General features: G+C 42.5%; 1 protein-coding gene across 7 annotated transcripts in view; it reads right to left on the reverse strand.

The window, feature by feature from the left end:
• The window catches only part of Satb2 (SATB homeobox 2), a 183,838-nt gene that overhangs the window by 20,632 nt on the left and 137,675 nt on the right, over positions 1–25,531 (reverse strand). For all 7 annotated transcript variants that reach the window (XM_032901124.1, XM_032901126.1, XM_032901123.1 and 4 more), the window contains one exon: positions 18,230–18,427. In XM_032901124.1, coding sequence (XP_032757015.1) covers positions 18,230–18,427 — 198 coding nt within the window. The remainder of the gene's footprint in view (positions 1–18,229; positions 18,428–25,531) is intronic.

The raw sequence follows: 25,531 nt of genomic DNA on the forward strand, positions 1-25,531 counted from the left end.
CTACTTAGATTAAGAACGAGCTAGCACAAGTAATTATAATCTTGTTTTAATAGTTACAAAATAACGTGCCTATTTTTAATAGGAAGGTTTAAAAATAAGGCAAATTTCACATTTTGGTGAATGTTCAGGACCCAAAACAATCAGGTCCAACACAATTGCTTAAGATGTGCTTTAAAGTTGATTTTAAAAGATAATTTATTCTCAGATTACTTAAACTTACCAGGTAGATGTCACCTTTTAAATTTTTCTGTAAATATATGATTATTAAAGTCTAAATTGAAGAAAAAAAGCTTAATATATCCACAAAGAATTAAGGAGAGGTAAAGCACTGATATTCTGAATACCAATGGCAAGAAAACCTGAGATTAAAAACGCACAGCTCTAACCCGAGTCACACAGATAGAGCACCACCATTAGCAAACACTTCTTGTGTGTAAAGATGGTGACAGTCAGTGTTCAATGCAGACACACACGCCTTTAGGATTCATATATGAATGAAAAGCAGCAGATGAGATGCCGTGTGAACACAAACTCCATCTCCTGGTTGGTCTGCATTAGGTTCTTCAGCCTGGAGTCTCTTTGCCATATAATAGCATTAAAAATAACAAAAGAATGTACTTGATGAAAGAGTTTGGTAAAGTACTTCATCAAAAGACAAATTATTCCATAAAATTACTTTTTGCCTACTAACATTACCCATTATTTTACCAGTTCTATATGTTTAGATAACTTTTCTTCCACATTGAATACAAAATTTTCAAACAAAAAGGATTTTTAAAATGCCTAGTAAAAATCTACTTGCGCACCCAGATAATTATTGCATGTACTTTCTTAGTGTGTAACATTCTTCTGGGAGTCAACTTCTTACAATTCACCTTCCCTTTCAAAGGAGGCCCTCTGCCCAGTTCTTGCTACTCAGCCCCTGCCTTGCAGGTAACCAGACCCCTGTGGTCAGAACCCTCTTCCTCCTGACTCTTCCTTCTCCTGTAAGCGACCTGGACAGTCCCCCGCTGGGCTCCTCCTGAGTCCTCTCACCAGTGAAGTTTAGCATCCTGACACTGTATTCTGTGGTTCCCCCTGTATTCACCTCCCTCGTGGCAGTCATCTATTCTTGAATACCAACCACTTCACAGGACAAGGCACGAAGCCCTCAATGGAGAATTGAGACTTAAAATTTATCATAAAATGTTCTATCAAATAAACTGAAATCTTGTTAAAGAGTTTATGTTGTCTGAAAAGACTTGAATTCGAGTCGTTTGGAGCAACGAGTTGCGAGCATACAATACTATCCAGCTTTCTAACTCTCCCACACCACTAGGCTGGAAGAGACTGACGCTCAAGAGAAAAACCTTAGGCTGTTACTGGTGTTGATCACTGAAACTGACATCTTTACTCATTTGCTTCTATCTCTAGCCCTTCTCACACTGCAAAAATATTTATGTCTCAGCAGATCTCAAAAGGTCTACAGTAGGCAGCTGCTACGACCAGAGAGGTTGCTGCAGGCAAAATAAATTGCAAGCAGCACACAAGTATCCATGTAGGACAAAGAAAGGGAATCGTGAATCAAAAAGGAGTCTACAAAAGCAGCCCATGGTTTCTAATGAAGCCTATGGGTCTTAATGACCTCTTGAGAGGGTCCTGGCCCCTCACTGAGATATACGAGAGTGTTACCTAGCTATAAAATGCTGTGGAAGAACACTGAATGTCTTTTCCAAAACAAACATCAAATGTCAGTGTAGTTCTCCTTAGAGTGGAGTGAATCAGCTGAGAGAAGAAGAAAGAAAGTAACAAAAATCAATTCAAAGAGCATTTTCGCCTTTATTCTCACTCAGCTTCTCCAGCCTCAACAACCCACATTTCAAAATGAGCAAATGGTTCAAAATAAATTCTTTGCTGCTTTCTGGCTACTTTGTAGCTTATTTGTATTTTATCAAAATCTGTTTTTTTTTTTTTAAATATTTAACTAAAACATAAGTCATGGAAGCTAAGCATAGAAAGCCAAACATAAGCCACCTCCCGAATCTACAGAGATCAAAAGGCATTGGGACAGCATCAAAGAAGGCTTGTTTTAAGGTGTTATTCTTCTAAGGGACTGTGCAGCTTTTAGCCTTGATGGGGGTCTCTGTCAGAATTTAATTCCTAACTGATGAATAAAATGCTATTATCATATTAAAACACTCGATTGTGTATGACTTCAAGAATCCAGACTTTCTATTTCTGAGAAGAGAATGGATTTAACGAAATATTTTTAAAGTGGAGCAGGCAGAGAGAATATCGGCCAAGAGGCAGTTCAGATGGCAGATGCAGAGAAAGCACAATTTACCATGTAGACTGTAGCAATGGGCATTAAATAATCATCTCTGAATAAACTCCACAAATCAATATGGCCCCGTCGCTCTAAACGAAGAACGGTATTGCCTAAAGGAAATCTCTAAGGTCAACCAGCAATTAACTGAAAGGTTTTGATTGAAAATGCTATTGACTGCTTTCATATTGCACAGCTTCCTGGTTATTATACTTCATGGGCTAAGTAGGTGCCAAGACATTAAACTGTCAATAATCTATTAATACTGGACAGCTACACTCGCTCTCCCCGAATCTGCAGGCAAATAGAGCCAAGCCAAATACCTTGCTTAGAAGCAATGCAAATTCCTCAGCCCTGATATGGAAATCGCATCCTCATTACGCCATTCTGGATGCGTTGAAGTGTCACTCAGTGTAGGAGAAATACGCAGGTACAGACGCTTGTTCGCATGAGTTAAACTAACATTTGTTTTCTGAGAGACTGCTGAAGGGATAGAGTGTGTCCGGGACCCTGCCTTCCATTCTAAGTCATATTTAACAGTTCCTAAATGGAGCATAATAAACACTTTACAAAGAGGAATGAGAAGTTCTTCAAAGGGAGCCTGACAACCCCGTGCCTCTCGGCATCTGGAAAGCAGTTATATACAGGGAGGGGGGCTTTTAATGAATTTAATAGAGAAAAGCACTTTAATTAAATGCTGTCAAAGTGGATTGTATTAATGACTGTACACAGAGGAATTTAAAGGCAGCCAAGTTTATTTAGCAAATAGAAACTGGGCTTTCGAAGCCTGCAAGTATTTATGTTTCTACAGTTGGTGCACACTGAGAGGGTGGTGATGTCAAACGAAAGCACTGAGTTATTAGATATGATTTTATTTATTGTGTATTATAAAAGTTACAAAGGCCTCGGGGGAGTCAGTTTCATTTTCAAAATGAAGCACTGTATCTGATCAGGAGGGGTTAAGGAAAGAGTCCTGTCCCCAAGGTGGGTTTTCCTGCTCCTTAGACCCTGACTGCAGGTAATGGGTTAGCAGAGCAGGTGGGAGGCCGGCCTGGGGGCTGGCCAGTCAGAATTCACACCACTGGACAGCAGTGCAAAGACATCAGTGGCAGTGTTCCCCTCTGGCCAGATGACTTACCCCTAAACGTAATTCATTCTATTATACATAGCCATAACCTGAAAAATGACCCAAGCTATTAGAAATCTGCATGAAAATTTGGTTGCCATAGCCCATTTAATGAAAGCCATGAGGAGTACTGTGCTTTACGTGACTCGGGGGCAGTAGGGAAGGGGGTCTTCCTCGGTGTCGTCTACTTGGAGACCGATCATAGGACAGACCTATTATTAGTGAGAGTATTTTTAAAACAAACAAAGAAAACATGAGCCTTTAATGCATGAAAGCTGTAAAAGATTGAGAAGCTGGCCGGGCTGGAAAATACTATGTGTGTAGCAAAATGATTTTCTCTACCGTTTGTAAAAATGTAATTATCCACGATAAGCTATTATCCACGATACTACAGCTGTGAGGGATTTCAAGGAAGCCCATCGGAGGGAGGGATTCTCCATTTGATCTCCCGTCTCTGACACCACCATGTCTGAGATCACAAACCACTCCTTCACCGCATCCTCCTTGCAGATATGTATATAGCCTTGCAGGCTGTCGTAGATTTTAATTCAAAACATGAGGGGGGGGATGTGAGGATGAGAAAGAAAAAAAGCAAACCCCTAAACGGAGCACCTACTTCCTCTGAGAACAGAATAATAATCACAAATGCAGACTTTCAACTTTCTAAATAAATAATCTGATTTTTGATTCTCCCTGCACCCGAGCTATTTATTAATGTCAGATGTCTGGTCTGTGTCTTTGTAGCTCTGGAACTTGGACGTGCCTGTGCTTTCCCATCTGTGCCAAGATGTTTCAGACTAGGCTTTGAGATGCTGCAAGTGCAGATGAACAGGACATGGGCTAAGAGCTGATTACAGATACATCCTGTGTTTGAGGACGGGCAACACGGAGCACCGAGGACATTACACATCCATGTGGTGTAATGCAGTCCTCAGGTCCATGTGGGCAAGTATGCAGAGACAGCTGGAGTGCAAGCCACCGCGGCGCAGTTCTAGCTCTGCTCTGGGAAGGCAGAACATGTGGACTACTTTCTTCCAAATACAATGACAGTGGTTCCTGTCCTGGTTACTCAGTACATCTGAAGTGACGATGTATCCAAGAATTATCCACCCATAGGACAGGATGAGGCAACTGGTTCAGACTGTATTGGGCGAGCGGAAGACTCAGTCATTCTGCTCCTTCTTCAGAAGAAACAACTGTGTCCACAGTGTTACCATTGTTTGCTTCTCTCTCTTCCGAAACTCAAATGTAGATTTCCTTCATAAAGGAACCCTTAAATTATACCTGCATGGAAAAGCTCCATACAATTCCTTCTTCCCATTTCAATGGCTATACTTGAAATGTATTGTTAACCAAGACTTTCCCCACCCCTCCCCCACACAAAAATAGTACTCAGGAAAGTTGTGCATGAGCCAGGTGGGGGATGCACGCCTGTTGTCCCCACACAGAGAAAGAGGCAGGAGGAGACACAGTGAGGTCAACCTCAGCTACAGTGAGCTGAGCCTAAGTTCCAGGCAGCCCAACCTATCTCAGAAAGGGTGGGTGGTCCTGAGAGACACAGCCAGAATACAGCAAATACATAGGCGAATGCCAGCAGCAAACCACTGAACTGAGAACGGGACCCCCGTTGAAGGAATCAGAGAAAGGACTGGAAGAGCTTGAAGGGGCTCGAGACCCCATATGAACAACAATGCCAGCCAACCAGAGCTTCAAGGGACTAAGCCACTACCTAAAGACTATACATGGACTGACCCTGGACTCTGACCTCACAGGTAGCTATGAATAGCCTAGTAAGAGCACCAGTGGAAGGGGAAGTCCTTGGTCCTGCTAAGACTGAACCCCCAGTGAATGTGATTGTTGGGGGGAGGGTGGTAATGGGGGAGGATGGGGAGGGGAAGCCCATATAGAAGGGGAGGGGGAGGGGTTAGCGGGATGTTGGCCCAGAAACTGGGAAAGGGAATAACAATCGAAATGTAATAAGAAATACTCAAGTTAATAAAAAAAAAAAGAAAGAAAAAAAAAAAAAAAAAAGGGTGGGCAGGGCTCATTTTGATGTAGACACTGGGCCTACACAGCCCATACCCACTTTCCCTTTTTATTTACTCGGTCCACAGCAGAATTGGGAACAATTTTCCATAGCCACAAGAATTTGTCATTTCGAGTTTATATCACTGATTTCAGCTTCCAAAGTCTGAAGGACTTTGAAAACAAATAACCTAGTCATCGTTTTGAGTTATACAGTCTGGGCTCAGTTTATCTTGTCTAAAATAACAATTCTGCTAGGATAATTTGTTCGCATTTCCTACTTTTCTGAATGTTTGGAAACGGCAGGCTATGGGCTCCTCATTTGACATGATTTTGCACAGTGAACACAAGCAGATAGTCAGGTAAGCCATTGGAATGGACACAGACAAACCCTGAAAAGGAGAAATAAATAAAAACCACTGCCACTTTCATAAACATGCTTTAAAACCCTGGTTTCTAGTGTTACTTGGTTTCAGAAATAGCTGACTTTACTGTATATATATATATATATATATATATATATATATATATATATATATATGTGTGTGTGTGTGTGTGTGTGTGTGTGCACACGCACACACACACACACACACACACACCATGGTATTTGACAAAATTTATTCATAAAAAATCAAAGATATGAATGGCAAAAAAACATTTAATTTATCCTTTTCTAAAGTTAACTGGCATTTATTGATTCGTATCCATGGGTGTTTAAAGATTGGTTCTCTGGAATTAACAGCCCCAATTGTCTCCTTGGCAAATTCTCAAAGTAAGGCCACCATGATGAGTTTTATGCTCTCAGAGGTGTACCAACGAGCCTCCAAAATTCCTGAAAATGAAACGCGCTGCTGTAGACTACAGGATATGCAGACTCTACTGTGGAAAGCGATACCACATCCCTCCTTTGGTGAGCCGCACACGGCTTCCTGACCTTTCTCTCTGGAATCCCTTTGCTTGGCCTGGCTTAGCTGTCATTTATCCCAATGCCAATGTGATTATGATGACTCTCATGAAACAGACATTTCCACAGAAGATTGTATATCAAAAGGTGAAGGGTTATATGATTTACAGTGAATTTGATCACAAAACAGCTTGTGAGGAAATTGAACTTATGGCCCCGGAACTGTTAGCCTGGCCAGTTTGCTTGATCCCCCCATTTCTAGGGTCAAGCCAAGTAATAATAAAATAAATGAATGTCAGAACTTTGGCAGTTTCTCTTTAATTGGAAGTGTGCTTTTCTATCATTACAAGAGAAACTTCTAGACTTCCACTTAATAAAAATCAGCAGTAGTTTTCAGCTACATTAGATTTCCTCACTAAGCAGAAACAGCTGAAGAGAGACCTCCAAAAGAGATCTACTATAGGTAGGTTTGACTCGGAGTTTCAAACTCAGTGCTGGTTTTCTCTCACTGTAGTCTGAATTTTGAGTCACGAGCAAAGTGATTGGGTCAGAGTCTAAGTAATCTAAGCTGTTCAGAGCCATTACGCTCTTGCTAAAGTTCTTTTCCCTGCGTACCTGACTCTCCTGGGAGCAATGGGTTTTTGTTTTATTTTGTTTTGCTTTTGACATTCATTGAGATGAAGTAGACAAAGCAAACCAAGGAGTGAGTGTATCAAATAAAGAACCCCGAGATTACCTACCTTGTGTTATTAACAGTTTACAAAATTGGTATAGAAGACATTTTGGATCCTGAAATCATGCACCAAAGTCCTAGGGTGGCAACAAGCATGCAGAAAATAGGAAATATTTGGGGGATGTTATGATTTGGATGAGCAAACTCCAAAGCCTGTGTTAGAGGCCTGGCCGCCAAGGCATTGTTAACAGGAGGCAGGGAGAAGTGCAGGAGCAGAGCCTCCTTCGGTCCTGGAGTTGCATACCTCAAAGGTGCTGGGGGAAACACTGTCCTCTCTCTGTTCAGCTTCCTGGCTGATGAAGTAAGCAATCTGTCCCCACTCTTTGTTGTTGCAGACAGACAACCTGAGTGATGGGGCACTTCTTAGCTGGGAACCTTTAGAACTATGAGCCAAATAGCTCTTTTTAAATACATTTCTTTCCTCAAGACCAGCTAATATTTTAAGTCCAGAAAGACCATCACAGAGCTGCTTCAGATGCCTGTTTAATGTTGGACCAAAGATATTCAAGCTTAGCCACTGCATAGCCTTACAACACCTCAGTGTCAAAACCAGCTAAGTTCCTAGTAGTTATCAAGAAACGGATGCATCGTTTTGCTTTTTTAAGAGTGAAAGCATTGAAGGAGGAGGAGGAAGAGAAAAAGAAGAAAAGAGGAGGAGGAAGAGGAAGAAACATCTACTAACCAATCTTATCATCTACAAATGTCATTTAGTTCTTCTACACAGAGGGAAGTTTAGTCAGAGCAAACAAGTCTTCCAATGACTTTTGACAGACTTTAAAACATAGAAAGTCAGGAGAAAGTGGAGTGTCCCGAGTCTTTCGATCTGTCTTACACCAACTGTAATAACAAGCAGATCACTCTCAAATATTCCTGTTAGGAAACCACACACTGGCACCACCCTCAAATCAATTCTGGATTCACTTGAGTTGAAATTATTCTCCAAATCCTTAATGAAGAGGAATAAGAATACTACTGAGGGGCTGGGAAGATAGATGGCTTTTGCAGAGGACTCTGGATCGGTTCCCAGCATCTACATGGTATCCTACAGCTGTCTATAACTTCAGTTTCACGGATCCAAAGTCGTCTTCAGGGCATGATGGCAGCAGGCATGGATGCCATGCACGGACACACATGTAGGCAGCACACTTGTACACATATTCATGTTTTCCTTAATTATTACTCAGAGTCTATCACATTTCTCAGAGACCCTCAAGCAAACGGCAGCTCAGTTCATCTGCACTGAATCTCAGGATGAGGATGATTATCAGTAATTCTAAAGATATTTCAGCAGTCACTGTGCTCTTGGAGATTTGACCTTAGACTTCGGCCAGGATAGGGGCACTGTTCCTCTTTACCTGGCACTCACTGTGACGTGGCCCAGACAGGGATCCATGGGCTAGTCACAGAAAGCTCCTTCTTTGGAGATGGGGGCAGGGGAAGCACAATGGCCCTTTCATTTGGATGCATTTGTAAACGTTTTAATATTTCAATTTATGGATCAGGTTTGCAGATTTCATCAGGTATCTGGGGTACAGCTCCTAAACTCAGAAAGGCAACTGGGCCTGAGGGCCCAGAATATTTCTATGTCACTCCGGTTGGGACTGTCTCTTGTCTGTGACCTTATTTGAGTAACGAAGCCTAAACCAAAATGTGTGAAATCATCACTCGTCGTGCGGGTCAACAGAGGCAACAGTGGGGAGGTCCCACGTGGGAGAGCCCTTCTCTGGAGACCGCCCGCCCTGTGCTTCTTGGGTGAAGAGGAAGACTCCCTCTCAAACCAGCAGTGGTCCATGAGTACAGCACTCTGGTAGCAATGCTAAGGAGAAAATGTGGACCGGGTCTCCAGGAGTGTTTTTCTATGCTCAATACAGAGACTAGTTCATACCACCAACCTCCGAAAGGCCATGGCCTTGGTCAAGGCATGCCCAGTGAGCCAGGTGGTTTGGTTGGTGCGCTGACAATGATTTAGCCCTTCCCCGGTGCCACAGGAAAAGGCTGAAGAAGTCCCTCGGGGTGGTAAGACTGAATACAGCCAGGGCACAGACACGAACCAAGTGTCTGTGTGGTCAGGGACAAATTAAGGGTGGGGCAAACATACCATTTATGCATCTGTTTTCCATCAAAACCAGTTTTCAAAATCCTACTTGATTACTAATCAGCAGATATGATTGTGTAGAGCTATGTAAATCACTCGGGACTCCAGAAGTGACTCAGAATGTCTGCTAGGTTCACACCTTCAAATAGCCTGTGTATGTCTGCGTGCATGCAAGTGTGTGTGCTTGTGCTTCTTAAGGTAACGGCATTCCTGAGAGGCGCCGTATAGTTTAGAGTTGCTACTAGATTCGTTCTGAAAACAGAAACAAAACCAAAAGAAAGAAAAAGAAAAGGAAGGAAGGAAGGAGAGAGACGGGGGGAGGGGAGGGAGAGAGAGTGCATTGAAGCAAAGAGATATTGGAACAAACTAGTAAGCAGGAGCTGTGCGCCATTGTGAGACTGAATCTTGGGTTCAGGTAAAGGAGCATAGAAGAAAATGGTGGTGTGTTTGAAATGGGTCATATACAAAAGGAAACCCTTCAATATGTGTGAAATCCTATCTTGATCGCTTTTATATATGTAGAGCCTAGAAGAATATCTGCTACCCTGCTACCCTGGAGGAGTTCAGTAGTTTCTAGATGAAGAAATCAAAAGTATGAATAGAAACCACTAGAATCTTACAACAACTTGCACTTTGAGAACAGGTTTACTGGTCCTTTCAAAAGTTGTATTGGAGGACATCTCAGGAAGTATAAAGGAAGTACTTTCCTTTCCTTAGGTGAAATACTGTGCGGAGGCCTGGGCTTATTACAGTAACTGGTCAGTATCAATGGCAGTCTTCATGTTGGCTTTGGTTAATCATTGCTACTTTTATAGGAGGGGGCCAGGAAGAACACCTCCCACACACCCTCTACCTTGTCTCTGCTGAGTGTCTCTTTTTCTCATGGCTATGTCAATAGCATGAGATCAGTCTGTCCCTCCTCAAAATTTATAAGTTATTTCTCTCTACCCACTTGAGTTGAAAAAGAAAAAACCCATAAGTTTACGCTTTTAAGTCCTATTTAGGCTTCTTTTTCAGATGTATTTTATTTTATGTATATAGATGTTGTCATGTGCAGCGCGTGCTCCAGTTATTAAAACAATGAGCCCAAGGAGATGTCGAGCCCACTGTAAAGAAAACAAATAGCAGACCCAGATACAAATTAAGATGGAAATGAAGATTAAGTTCCATCAGTGACTGAACACAAAGAAGTATATAGAAAATGCCAGGAAGGCTGCCATGAAAAGGAGCAGGGGTGGGGGAGCACAGTATGCAGAGCTTGCAACCTCCCTCCGGCACTGGCTCTCCAGTACTTATTCATAAACCCTTATAGCAAAACACAGGCTATATGAATCTCCTTCAATATGATTTTACTGAAGTTGTCCACACTTGCAAAACATCTATTCTGACCAAAAAAAAAAAAAAAAAAAAAAAGTCCTGAGATACATATTCTCCTATTCTCCTAAAGGTGACTAATTTTCTGGCTGAGGTGTGACCTATTTACAGGCTACTTGTAAACAGTCCAGAACCCATAGCTTTCCCACTTCCCAATCAGCTTCTTCAGGCTCTTCAAATGCATTGAGATGCAGTGCCTTTTGAACCAAGCGTCTGTGGTACTGCTCGGAAATTCATGCCTAGAAAATCTGCCTTCAGTGGGGTAAAGTGGGCAGGTACACTTCCCTTTGGCATAATCTAAGGCAGCCAGTGTGGACAAACACAATACACTGGCTAGAGTGAGGACTGGGGAAACACCGTGACATAGAGGAGGGGACAAAGACGGGCTGAGGAGGAATACTTAGAATGCAGAGAAACTGTGAATGGTACACAGAGGATACAGAGTGGAGAAATACAGGCCAGAAAGGGCAAAAACAGGTGACAGTTTGGAAGCAAAGCTTATTAGACAAGGAAGCTGGCATGGGAAGAGGTTGTGTGAATTAAAGACGGGCAGTGAGGTGAGTTCATTTACTGCTGACTGAACACCTTCCGGCCTCTACACAGCTAACCACACACAGAGCCCTGCACATGGACTTCCACGAAGTTCCTCGCTGTTTGTTTCTTCTGCTGTGCTTCCAAACACAGTAAATACACATTTATATATCTCATAAGAAGGTAAAAGACGCTAATAAAACTTTAAATTTAACCAAAGAGCCTCCGTTCTCAAATGTGTATTAAACACCAAGTCTATAGCAAACGATCTGAGCTGCTGACTCTGGACCCTAAGGAACTGCTCCGACTCTGACATTTCCCTGGGGAGAACTTTTCAGCACAGTTAGGGCTATGAACACAGGGATGAATACACCAGTTTCCTAAAAAGAACTGGTAGCAATAGATAGATAGATAGATAGATAGATAGATAGATAGATAGATATTAAAAATTAATTAAATGCCAAATTTCTATATATTCCCGTGTAACACATTTTTTTTAAAAAAATTAAGCACATTGAGATCTTAACTGGTGACACAGAAATCAAGAAGCCTCCTTACGAGGACTGACTTCTTTATGCCCACCTGCCCCACCGTAGTAGACAGGGAAGAATTCTCTGCACAGCTCCTTAATAGCACAATGCGGACTGAAAGCTGAAACTACATTTAAACAGCAGGCTTTGCATAGGAGTTTGGAACATACCCAAGATGGAAAAAAATTGTAGTAACCTGGATAGAGAATTTGCAAACATCCTTAATTAATTAATTGGCTTATCTATTTATTTTCCTAGAAGCTGTTCTTTTGGAAGCAAATTCATAAATCAAGATAGTCTATCCAATTGAGTGGGAAGATAGGATATCTCGCTTGGTACGGACAACATCTTCAACTCTAGCAAGAGAAGCCACATTCCAAGTCAGCTCAAATGCAGCTGATGACGAGGGCACAGTTCACTGATCCCAGGGCTTTGACATCACAGGAAGTTACAAGTTTCATCAAACTGTGTGGCTTGGAAAAAGGAAAGCTCACGAATCTGAACCTATTCAGCCGAAAAATTAAAAATAAAATATATGCAAAAAAGCTGTGTACAATATGAGACAGCTAACGGTAGGTGCTCTGGAGGTGCTGCTGTGTAACATACAATAAAGGTCAGACTTGGAAGGTAGGGAGAGGTGAATTCGAGTTCTCACTGGGAGCAAGTTACTCAACTTCTTTAACTCCAATTTCTCATCTCACTAAGGAAATAAAAACTATCCACTCTCTTGGCTTTTCACAATGAATAAAGATGTTAAAATGTTAAAAATCCCACATTTGGAAGGTCTAGGTTTCAAAAACTCTAAAGAAGTCTAAGAAGGAAGGATGGGGAAGAGGAAAAGGAGGGGGATGGACAAGGAAGAGGGGGAAGAGGATAGAGGGTGGGGGAGGAAGGGGGAGGAAAAGGAGCAGGAGAAAGAGAAGGTAAAGAAGGGAGAGGAGGTAGAAAGGGAGAAGGGAGAAAAGAAGGAAGAGGGAGGAGGGATGAAGAGGATCAGGGAGAAGAAGGAAGAGAGGATGAGAGGAAACTGAAAGAAAGGGGGGAGAGGAGGGAGAGCAGAAGTCTCACTGTTACTATTAACACTGGATTTTCACACAGCTAAGAAATCAGCCTGGAGACAGAGTGCTCTGCTTTAAGGTGAGCACCAGTGTTGAGTCTAGACCAGAAACTGCAACTCTGGCCCTATGAACATGTCATCCGAGCCTTGTTTGGGGGATGCTCTAACATTCTGTCGGTTGTTTGGCAGCATTTACTTACTCACCATTAGCATCCTAGAATTAAAATATCAACAATGTTTCCAGACACTATTAAATATCCCACGGAGGACAACGTTGCTCTGGTTGTGAACCACTGGTGGCTACTAGGAAGGCTGTGGCTTACAAGATGGTGAGAGTTCCCTGAGCCTTTGTCCAGATGAGCAAAGGCACAATGATGTGCCACCAGGCCTCATGTTCTTACTCGATGCACAGCACAGAATTTTCAAATTTTAAAACAAGTGCTTCTCAAGAAACCATAGAGTGGCTAACTCCAAATCCCTGGACTTAGAAAGCACCCATGGAAACTGGGCAGGGAAAACACCATAAACCAGTAAACCACGACTCCATCAACAATCTGATGGCTGCTCCCCAGTCAACCCTGCTCAGGGACTAGAATGAGCAATAGCCTTTCTTTTAACTGCATTCAGAGGCAAGTGTGGTCAGACAGAGGCAAGCAGGATGCCAATGAACGCCTGTGTTCTCATTTAGCTGGTGATCTGGTGATCCTGGCTTCAGGCAGGCTCAACAGCTACTCCAGTTTTTCCAATTGTCAAGTATAGTTGTTACTAATGAAGACCTGAATGTGACTAGTATTTTTATTCTAAGCTGAGGATTCCCATTTGCGCTAGGGCCGTGGTTCTCAACCTTTTGGTGTCTGGTGAACTTTTCACAGAGGTTGCCTAAGGCCATTGGAAACACAGATATTTGCATTATGATTCCTAACAGTAGCAAATGAAGTAACAATGAAAACGATTTTACGGTTGGGTGTCACTACAATAGGAGGGATTGTACTAAAGGACTACAGCACTGGGGAGGTTGAGAACCACTGCTCTAGCACATCCACTCACTAACCACAAGACATGACTTTGTCCCAATCTGCTGGAATGAAACATAGAACTTAATTCATTTCTTGCCTTTTTTACAGGATATTTTAGTTTTGCTTGCCCTGTCATGTGCCCTGCCCTCTGAGTTATTACACTCTATATGTATGAGTATTATGTACTTAAGTATATATGTCTGTATACCATGTATGTACCCAGTGCCCATGGAGGTCAGAAGAGAACATCAGTTTCAGGACACCCTGGAACTGGTGTCATGGCCACTGTGAGCCACTATGTGGATGCTGGGAATTGAACCTAGGTTCTCTGCAAGAATAAGTGCTCTTTACTGATGAGCCCTCTCTCCCTCCCCTTGTCTCACTCTCTTGCTCTTCTCTGTGCTATCTATTCTTGAACTAGCAGCACTCGGAAGATTAATGCTTCTCCCCATTTTCAATTCATCAATGAGGCTTCTATATCACTCTTTCCTAAAACATCTCCCCTCTTCATACACTTTAAGGCCAGAGATATGCTTACTGGCTCTTTATATGCTGAACCACTACAGTGGACCATACCCTATTGTGAATCTAGGCTTTTTATTTTCCCCAAGACCCAGTGCTCATTTGTCTTGGGACAATGTATCTCTTATTGTGGACCTGGGGTATATATGGTTTTACAAAGTGAGTTCAGAGTTAAAGCTAGTTTCTACTCAGACAAGTTAACTGGTGTTTCTAAAGAGATACAGAATAGCCTCAAGAAACTTTGTAAGGCCAGCTACTTCAACATGACCTGAAAACTTACATATTCCCTGGGAAATATGAGTTCCAAGGAGGAGACATGTCCTTCCATCATGACTAAGTCTAGGGCTGACAACATTCCTACATGGGCCCTAAGTCCAACATAGTCTCAACTGTAACCTTGACTCATCTCTGATGGGAAATTCCATCAAAGACATACTTATCAGCCAACAAGCAAAGGGTTAAAGTCAAGATAATCAGAACATATTATGTGACATTCTCAAAGAACTAAGTGGTATGTAGAAAAAAAAGCCATAATTAAAGGCAGCACCAGGAACACCAGGGTCAGGTGATTAACAGTGGCAAAGAGACATAATGAATGCAGAGCTTGCATTAATAAAGTGAAATGATGTGTGTACAAAGGCACAGGGTGTGGCTAGTATGGATGGAGTGACATGTTGGTGTGTGGGTCCCCATGGACATGGTGCAGCTTCAGTCATGTGGGACTTCTTGAGCTTGGTGGGCCACATCTTCTGACTCTCTAAATTTTATATAGAACCTTCCAAGTTATAACTGTGGGTTTAAAGTTTTAAGTCTTCATGATCCTAAAAGAAGTATATTTCCAGTATACATAAGACAGTGGTGCACTTCTAAATTCTGTCTGCAAACCACTGGTAAGAAACCATGGGCTGTGAGCTGAAAAACCTCACAGACAACTCCAGATAAAGACAGAGACAGGGAATCCCTCCTTTGATCCCGTGTATCCACTGCATTCAGGTCAACAGACCAATATAGTGATTATACCCAAAGACACTGTCTCTTGATCATCTAAGAAAAACTAGAGACTACTCTACCCAATTACATAATGAAATCAAATGGTACTCTTCTATGCCCACCAAGAGGAAACCCCTCTGGATTTATTATGCTGTGTACATGAGACTCCCCTACCCATCACTACTTTCATTCATCCTTAATGATTTAGTGATGATACATTTCCCACCCAATTTGACAAAACGCAGCATTGCTAAACCAATAGTAAGCTTATAGATAAAATTTCTAAAATATGTAAGTATACCTATCTTTTTTAAATTGCAAATGACAGAAAGGAACAAATTAAATCCCAACTCTTAAGTCCAGTGGCCTGGCATGTGCTCAGCCAGAAAATGTCATTATGGGTAGGTATATTTCAAATCAGTCTTCTACCATGCACAGTGGCACCTAAGGAGATGGTGTCAGTTGCATTCTCTAGTCTTTAAGAGCATTGCCAGCTGTTTCTAGTGATTATTCCTCATCTTTAACACTATGATTATAATTAAATAATAAATCTATAACTTTGTATTTTTCTGACATTATGAATTCACTGAAGCAATGTCACTCACGGGAAGCCTCAGGTTTTGCAGTAGTGGAAGGGGCAAGATTGATACACAGGGCAAATTCAGTGCAGAGAAAATGGCCTTGTTTGTAAAGTCCTTAGCTAGGAGTTGTGTGATAGGAATAGACTTCCAGGATGTAAGGGGATTTGTCTTAGAAGAACTGGAAGTCGATGTAAACTAGCATGGCACACTGAAAGTCACAAAGGCTGATTTTTGCTTACCCATGAACAAGCACTGATATAGAAAACACAAGAGAACAAATGAATGAACTGCCTGGCTGAGAGTTAGTTCTCTCAGACTGGTCAACTGCATGACTACTGTATCATCTACCTAAAGCAACACAAACGAGAAGGTCTGGACAGGAGTCCAGACAGGTATGGTGAGAGAGCTATTATCAAAAGGAAGGGCTCCTCCACTGCCGTAGATAATGGGTTATTTCAGATTTCTGTTTCTAGACCTGATGGCACTGGGGAGGTTGAAACAGGAGGATCTCCAATTTGGGGATGACTTGGGCTGTATAGGGAAACCCTGTCTCCAAAAGTCAAAACAAAGAATAATAGAAAAACCCAGCAAAACCAAAAGCCTGTGAGTTCCCCTTTCATCACTGGCATGGAGCTGAGACCATTTTAACTTCTGCTACTATCAAGAATAAGACTTTACAAACATTTTGCTCTTGTATTGGACTAAGACAGACCTTGAATATAAGGCCATGAAAAGTCCTTGGCTTCTGAAGCAGTCTTTGGTATTCTACTGGTTCAAAACAGAAGTCTGGACCGGAATGCAGCAAATGAGAGAATAAGGGGGGCAGGTGATGAGTGTTCCTAGAGGATCCGATTTCTACTGTTGCTACGGTCTTTGCTGTATGCTATTTCATGGAGATGCTTAGGGTTCCTCAGTACTGAACACTACAGAACGGTACGGCGAATGACAAGCACTTCTCTGGAACTATTTGAATCGGTTTATTTTCTAAAATAAAAGGTTGGTAAACTATACTGAGCTCTCTTTAATTTGAAGAAATTAAAAGTCTGAAAGCCACTGCTCTGTGTGACTCAGTATACTGGTCTAATTATCCAAAGGGAGGTTCCTTGCTGTTTGGATGAAGCCCCAGACAGGAAAAGATCAGGACAGGGAGAAAAGAGGATAAGCATTGTGGCTCAGCCTCCCAGAATGAGTGGTTCTGTTGTTACTGACCCTGGATCCTGCCTATCTACCGTGGGTTCTCTGAGAACCTTTTAAACACTGCCTCAATGAACCTATGAGTCAGAGCATGACTCTGACCCGAGAAACTGACATAGAAAAGCATGACAGCTTGGGCTGAGATGCCAACATTTGATAAAATGAGGTTTCACTTCTGGCTACTCCCAGGCATATAGTATAGAGCAAAGAGAGGAGAGACAGACAGCTGACGGCTATTCTTCCGCATCCTTCCTCTTTCTTCTATTATGTCTGCATCGTAAACTGTACCTCACCAGGCTTCCTTTGCCTTCGTAATCTTCTAACATAGTCTTTACACACCTGTGCACACCCGCATTCCACTTCAGTTCACGCTTCCACATAGATGCTAAGTCTAAGAGAGGTCTCACACGATCCCCTTTGTTGCAGTCAAGATTTCTGTTACTGGGCTGCAGGGCCAAACCAATTGACGTGCCCAACTCTGCCAATACACTGGTTAATACTGATTGAAAGTGATCTTAGATTCAGAAGTAGACCAGCAAACTCATTTACTTCCAAAAGAAAGATTTGTTTCATTGAAATTGGAAAACTAACCCAACGGAGCATACTGCCCAAATAAGGAAGACTTGTAAAAGTAGGAACTGGAGACGGCAAACTCATCTTAAAGTTCTGAGGATCTATCACGACTTCTCTCAGGGGGTTGGTGAAAATTAAAGGGATTCCTCTGGTCAGAAGACTATTTCTTTGCTTTTCACCCAACAAAAATTCTCTGAAGAATTTTGAGTCAAAATTTACTTCAGTTTTTCTTTAGAAAACAATTGGATGGGCCCCAAAGGGATTCCCAGACCCAAATAGTAGAAGGCAAGAATTGATTTCTGCAAGTTTTTCTTTGGTCTCCACTGTGTGTGTGTGTGTGTGTGTGTGTGTGTGTGTGTGTGTGTGTGTGTGTGTGTGTGTGTGTACTCCTATGTGTGCATATACACAAATAAATAAAAGTTAAAAATACTAAAAGGAGAATCTGATAAGCACTATATTTAATTATCTGAGTGATCTGCTATCAGCCAGGCCACTGCCATTGGCATTGATCTCCTGGTCATCTTCTCTGGGTGTAAGCACACAGAACCTGCTGTGACCTCAGGACAGGGTACCAGTCCTTCTCTCACAGGAGGTGGTACTGCTCTCCCTGACCCTGGGTAGCTGCTGCCAGCAGAAAGCCTGTCTTAAGGCTGGGGCTGGAGAAGACACTGACCTGCACGGGCTCAGGTGGCAGCTGGACCACGTGCTGCATGCGCTCACTGTGGTGATGTCGAGATTCTTCCTCATAGATCACATCCCTCTCATGCTGGGGAAGATTCAGGAAACGGCGAATGGTGCAGAGATTCTCCCAAAGGGTGCGGTTTTCTGGGCTGGGGTTCTCCTTCCAACGAAGCAGTTCACAGAGCCAGCCCTGGAGGGAAGGAGATATGGGAGTTAGGACTGCAGGGTGTAGAGCAGTTATGTGAGCCTAGACACCAAGTCAACTGCCATCCCCAAACCATGGTTCTATGTCAGAATTATTCCCATCAATGGTAGAAGCTACTGAAATGGCCCAATTCTTAAATCCAACCAATGGCCATGTTAATACTTATGCCAATGGTCAAGAGTCTTCTTCTTATTATATTATTATTTTTTTTAATAAACCCAGGCTAGCCTCTGATGGTATAGTCAAGGATAACCTTCAATTCCTGATCCTTTTGTCTACAACTCCCAAGTACTGGGATTACAGGCTTGTGCTACAATGTCTGTTTGAAGGCTGGAGAGGGTGGAGCTCAAACTCAGGACTTCCTACATGCTAGGCAAGCACTCTACCAACTGGGCTATATCCCCAGCCCCAAGAATCTTTACTCCCATTGAAATTTCTTAACACCTTCCTATAGAATACATTCTCAATGAGTTTCTTAACAATCCATATAACAAAATCTTCTAGATGTACAAATGAAATTACAGTTATCCCTTCTCGAAAAAGAAAAAGGAATTTTTTAGTTTCAGCCATAACATTTTACAAATTACCCAACTGGTTAGTTCTACTACAAGAAGAGGGGGAAGTCAAACATGCATATATTATGAGAAGGCAAATAATAAAAAAAAAAATACAGTCCTGGGTATCACAGTACTGAGTCCTCTAGGGAGTTAATGTCCTTCTAATCATTAGTAACCTTGCAAACAGAAACCAGCAGCCTTTGCTAGAATCAAAACGCAATGTAGATTTGCTTCATCTGTGAGCACGCTGGGCTCAAAGCCCCCGTAGCCATCACCCTCCCTCCATAGCCGCACCTGCAGGAAGGGACAGGGGGTCAGCCTGCACCTGCAAACGCCCTGTCCCAACTCTGCCATCCGGATGTTCCCTCTCACAACTGCAGGAGGAAGGAAAAGCAATGCAAATGATGGCTTATATGAAAATAATACAGAGGCTGTCAACATCGCTCACTGACTCATGTCAAAATATTTTACCCAGTAGCTTTCTAACCCATCACTTCCAAGCTACGTCGCTAATTTTAAAACCAAGAACTGTCCCACAATTCCTCTCTTGTGAAAGGGTAGAGTTTTGTTTTGTGTTTTTTTTTTTCCCTTAAAAGGTGCATAAACACAACTGACTTTGTGAGAAACAAATCCCAAGCCTTCACATACTCTCCACCATCACTTGTAAGCCAACGGAAGCCCCTGACACGCATCGTAAAAACCCCATATAATATCATAAGCTCTTGTTTGTCTAACTCTCCACTGTGTCTTCTGCCTTTACCCCCCCCCCAAAAAAAGGCAAGATTTGATTATCTCCGCAGCATCAGCCAAGACAGCAACACCAGCTGTTCTCATTGTGCAGCCTCCTCCTCACGGCCTCCATGTTAATAACCTGATCATTCCATTTTCCCCTTCAACTGCCGGCTGCAGCACTGAGAAGAGACAAAAACCCAGGCCTGTGTGCAGCAGCTGTGGGCACTGAACTGTGAAGCCACTGGGGATTTATAAACTAATCTGTAACACAACACTGCCTTGTTTTTACAAGTGAGAGGCCACATTTGCGCAGACCTGATCTTTTCTTGCAATAAACTGGGAGCTTGGGAGAGTTAGAGAGTTAGGAAGAATGAAAACAAGGTATCTTACCATTTGCTTGCAAATCTTTTTTTTCTCAAGTACTTCTATAGCTCCCCCAACCCCCCAACTCAAGAGACAGGTAATGGTTAATTTTCAAGTGCCATGCACATGAAAAATGAAGATAAATTTTTATCACTACCAGAAAATAAATTATATTTTAATAAAAATCTCCTGGTCCCAAAGTGTTTTCTCGGGGGGTTCTTTATACAAAGGAAAGAATTCTTGAGATGGAAAATAAGCCATCTGTGGAAAAATTAAGCTCCCATTTCTGTGTCTTTTCACAGATCTGAATAAGTCTCTGGTGAACTCTTTCAAATGTTTTAAACAGGTATGTTTAACATCTCCCAGGGGAGGCGAGAGCATGGAGACCAATCACTGAATGGAAAATAAAAACAAAAACCTACATCTGTTAAAAGATGAAGTTCGGAGATAGCCAGACCTTAAGGAAGACAGCACCTGCTGTTCTGCTTCCAGGATGCATTGCATTGTGGGAAGCCGCAGCTTGAAGGAAGACAGGTGACAGCTGAGTGGTGTCTCCACTTATGACACTTGGAACGTCTCACAGAACATCCATTGCCACGTTTGATTCGTATGCGCCGCTATAATCTGTGTTCCTTGCTCTCACTTAGAACAACACTATAGCTTGTGCTGTATGGACTGTGCTATCGGCCATCGGTCTTTAAGGAGGGTAGTGCTCAATTTGCCCACTGACATGCAAGGTCTTGACCTTGAAGCTATTAGGGAGTGGATTAGACACAAGTGTGATCATGTGTACAGACATAAGCAAACCAAATTAATTTCTGGCATCAGGAAGTAGCCAACAAGGCCCTGTTCTTAGGGCGGCAGAGAACTTCCTTGGATCCCTGATGGGCTGAGCTAATGGCATGTTTAAGGGAACTCGGTTTGGAAGATGAAGCACATTCATGGTATTTAGAGGGTTATTAATCAAGTTTCCCCACAAAGTGTTTGCTTGGCTGATCAGATTAAGGGAGGGAGCCTTCACCAGTGCACCCCCACCACAGCAGGCCCCAAGAAATCTGTGATACTTCACAGCCTTGGCCATATTGCACCATGTGTACCCAGCTGCTTCAATAATTAGCTTATGAATGTATCAGCTGGTTCTGTGATTTTTATAAATAATAACTAACCCACAGAGCAGAAAGCTTGTTGAGAGCCCGCACTAGCACAGAGTGGTGAGGAGCTCCTAACTCTAATTTGCTCTACAAAATGCTGATATTCCCACCAGTAGGACTCCTGTGATGCCATTTATAAATATTTATTTCTTATCTGAAATGGCAGTGTATTCTTTGGCTGATGTCCTTCTCAGTGGCCATGATTTGCTGTCTCCTCACTGACTCACTTGCTCCCTCTGCACATTTGCACGCTAGCCTTTCTCCTCACCTCTCATCCCATCCAGCATCTTTTTGTGCACCCCATCCCTCCAGGTGGCCATTTGGACGGTGGCTCCTTTTTCTAAACAGGACCTCATATTTGCTTGTCTGGTGACTAATGATCACGTAAAGAAGTGTCATGCTCTTGCATGTACACATCCATACCTGTATAACTCTGAGTGAACCCATCACAGAAGAAATAAAGGATCCCTACGTTGGGAATTTTTTTCATTTATATAATTTTTGCATACCATCCAAGAAAGTTTTGCAGTATCAGGCAAAAAAAAAAAGTGTAAATGTCAAATAAAACAGTGACAGATGACTGTATTCTCTATTGAATAGCACTGTTTCTGTCATGCATGTTCAATGGGAACTCATGAATTATTAATAAACAAATCTCCTTTTTCTGTTAAAAATCTCAAGTAGGTTTTTTGTTGTTGTTCCCTGTGTGTTGTGTGGAACATTCCTGAAGTATTTTCATTTTCAAACACTGACACAGTTCATCTGATCTCCAGCCCCCCAGAAGCTCCTTCCTGTCCTTCTCTGTGGTTTCCCTCTTATTTGAAAAGTCTGAGTTTTAAGCTCTGATTGGAGATTGGCTGAATATCCATGCAGTCCAGTTAGTGTTTATAGTCTAATAAATTGGGGTTCTGTAAGTCTCACGGAGGTGAGCATGACTCAGAGTGGCAGATAGCATTCATCTTTGCAGTCCTGAGATCTGACTTCTAATTTAGTTCTCGCTCTGCCCCAAAATGACTGGGCAATCCTTGAGTAAGTGGTTGCTCTGTTGAAGATTCTGGGTATTAAAGGGGAGACTCACAAAAATGGTGGTGTCCCCTGGTTCTACACTCTAGCATCTGCTATCTGATTCCTATCATGAACAGCAGATAGTAATTAGCCTTTAGAGTTCAAAAATACAAGGAATAAATGACCTTGACCAATTGGTTAATAAATATGTAAGGAAGTGCCAATTGGTCAAGGCCGGCCTCACTACTGAAGCTGCACTGACATCATGACCACTGTTCACAATACACACCACAAAAACAGACTGTCACATGACATACCACAAGGGCAGACTGTCACTCAGAAGGTGGTCTAAGCCCAAACTAAGAGAAACTTGATGTCAGCACTCTTCTGGCATAGCCATAAAAGACAAGGGAAGATGCAGGAAGAATTATGGGGTAAAGACTAATAAAAATGACCAACCAGATCTGGGTCCAAGAAAAAAGACGTGAATAGAAGAACTAAGGCAATGGAATTACATTTTCCATATGAGAGCTGCTAATGTCCTGGCTTTGTTACTTGCACGGCTAACATTTCTCTCCAGTGATGGACAAAGTCAACACTAAGGAAGCAAGCGGGGGTAAGGATGGTACACAACACAACATTGGTTCTATGCTTTTTCTTATAAAAATTGCTGTATCCAAAATGAGTTTGAAAAAGTTTCAAAACTTCCAGAGAGCACAAGGACCTACATATGAAAATAAACATGGAGCCCATGAATATGATTCCAGAGAATTCATCTTTACAACGGGACTCATGAAGGGGCAGCAGTTCAAAGATTGATTCCTGGCAACCAGTGGTTAATGAGTTCCTAAACACTCAGAAAATAAGCAAATAGTATTTATTAGCATTATATTTCAGCCATCTCGTCAGTCTCTTAAGCAAATTTCTCTCTGTAGCAAAAACAAGTCTGACGACCCTCTCTAGCTCTGCAGGTGAGGCCGACACTCGCACCGGCCATGGTATCGCTCACTTACTACCCACATGTCCCAGAGAGTTGGCTGCCAATCTAAATTTACAAAGCAAATCATGGAAATGTATTAGGACTCTGTACAACTTGAAAAAAAAATACCCCACCAATTCTTTTTGAAAAACAAGTAACTCTTGTCTATCTTTCAGAAAAGGGAGTTTTACTGATGAGTTGCAGGAAGGAAGCGACTAGCAGCCCCCCATTCCAGACCACTGGAAGAGGCAACAGCAAGAACCACGAGCTGCTGTTGTTTGCTCATTCCTCAATAATTCCCAGGGTGACCTTATTCTCCAGCCACAGTGATTACTCAGTCCCTGCAGACATTTGGTACATGCACATTACCACCTCCATGCTTTGTCATGCTACCCTCTTGGCTATAATACCTCTGTTCAGATCAATAATCCCTGGAGATGCTGTTCTTCAAGACTCTCATAACCTGGCTTCACCTAATCGCCTGTGAAAAATGCTTGCTCATTCCTGTCTGGGCCTCACAGTGTTACTGTCAGGCGTGGGTATGCCTGATGTACCTTCAGGGCTGGCCTCTTCTCGATGGGAGTAAAGGACAAGGCCGTGCTTCTTGATGCAGTCTCTCTGAGCACAGTACTCCTCCTTGCACACAGTACTGCTATGCAGATGCTAATTAGATTGAACTGGCACTACTGGGTTATATAGACAGTATCACGTGGGGACTATTTTGTCACCTCAAAGTCAGTTCTTGTTGAAGGGGAACACCAATTTCCAAAGGCAGCCTGACAAGGTCTATTTGCCCATCTGCAATAGGCGAACATCTCATTTTAATGCTATAGCCTCTGGGAGCTACCGGAGGCACTTAAACTGTGAAGATAAAGAATGAACTCTTCTCTGGTTTCCTGTCACACTTTTTTCTATTTAGTATGGAGTCCTTGGGGTGTGGGGTAGTATATAACAAAGTCAAGAACACCATTAAGCCTAGATACTATTTCTGTTCACATTGAGACTATGCTGTTGCATATTTAAAAAAAAAAACAACAACAAAAAACAAAAAACAAAACCCCACATGACCTGAGAGTGAAGCGCGTCCTGCCTGAGCTGCATTATTTGGGGTTGTCTAAAAAGAATGACATACATCACTAACACCATACTGACCATTTAACAAGCTGCTCTCATCCTTTTGAGCGCTTTCTATGTGGGCACTGGTGTGAACTTTCTGTTACTGCTCACATCGGGGTCCTTAGAGTTTTCCTGGGTCAAAACTAAATGGAAGCTGGCAATATCTATTTCAGTTTTTAACTACCACAGGCTGAGAATGTTCAAATGACCAAGGCATTTATAGAACATTAACAAGGCCTAGCTTGAGTGAGGACTCAACAGGCATGAGTTTGAATTTAATCTCTAAACTGTGGGTCTAAGCGCTGCTGTGGGAGACAGAGGGGCCACAGTGGAATAGGAGCACGTGGTCCTGTCCATGGTGCTGAAATGCCTGTGCTTGAGGTTGCCATGTATCAAGAAACCGAGCTAGGATCCTCCCTTCTACCCCTTATCAAGTGTTCTTCTTTACAACAACAGCAATAATATTCTAGCACTGGGGAGGCAGAATGAGAGAAGTGGCCAAGTCTTAAGCCAGTCTGGGTTTTGCCTTAAATAAACAGACAGACAAACACATGAACAAAAAATATTCTGGGCTCATGACATTTTTCTCGATTACATTTTACTTTGGGTGTGTGTGCACGCGTGTGTCTGCAGGTGCATGTGTGTACATATGTGGAGGTCAGAGCCGAGTAACTCATATGACTTGCTTTTCTTCTTATCCTATGTGGGTCCTAAAGGTGAGAGGTTCTCAGTGTCCCTACCTCTCGAGATGCCTCAGCAGCCCCAGTGTTCCTGTCTCTGTGTTAGCTCAGAACAAGCACTACTGAATACAAGCTCATGGCTTGCTCTAGTCTCCAGCAAAGGAGGTTAAAGTTGCCCCTAGTGAAGGAGGCTGGGTGATCCCAGAAGGGAGGTGATGCCTGTCCCCCCTCCTTCCTGACGTGTCTGGGAGAGAGCTGGTGAGTGAACCCCAGCTACCAAACAGGAAGTTGCACCACCCTTCTGCCCCTCTAGGAACTCTAATGAATGGGAAACTCAGCAAATGAACAGTTCCTCGGAATGACTCAAGCTTCTTGCCGCAGAAATGTAACAGGCCATTTCCTCACCCACATCTTCAATACAGAAAATGTCAGCATATGTAACCAAAAGGGAATGTTTTCTGAGTTTCTTAAAGGAAAATTCATATTATTAACCACAGACAGTTCGC

The sequence above is a fragment of the Rattus rattus genome, chromosome 4 (assembly GCF_011064425.1).
Source record: "Rattus rattus isolate New Zealand chromosome 4, Rrattus_CSIRO_v1, whole genome shotgun sequence".
In the NCBI taxonomy this organism is placed as follows: domain Eukaryota; kingdom Metazoa; phylum Chordata; class Mammalia; order Rodentia; family Muridae; genus Rattus; species Rattus rattus.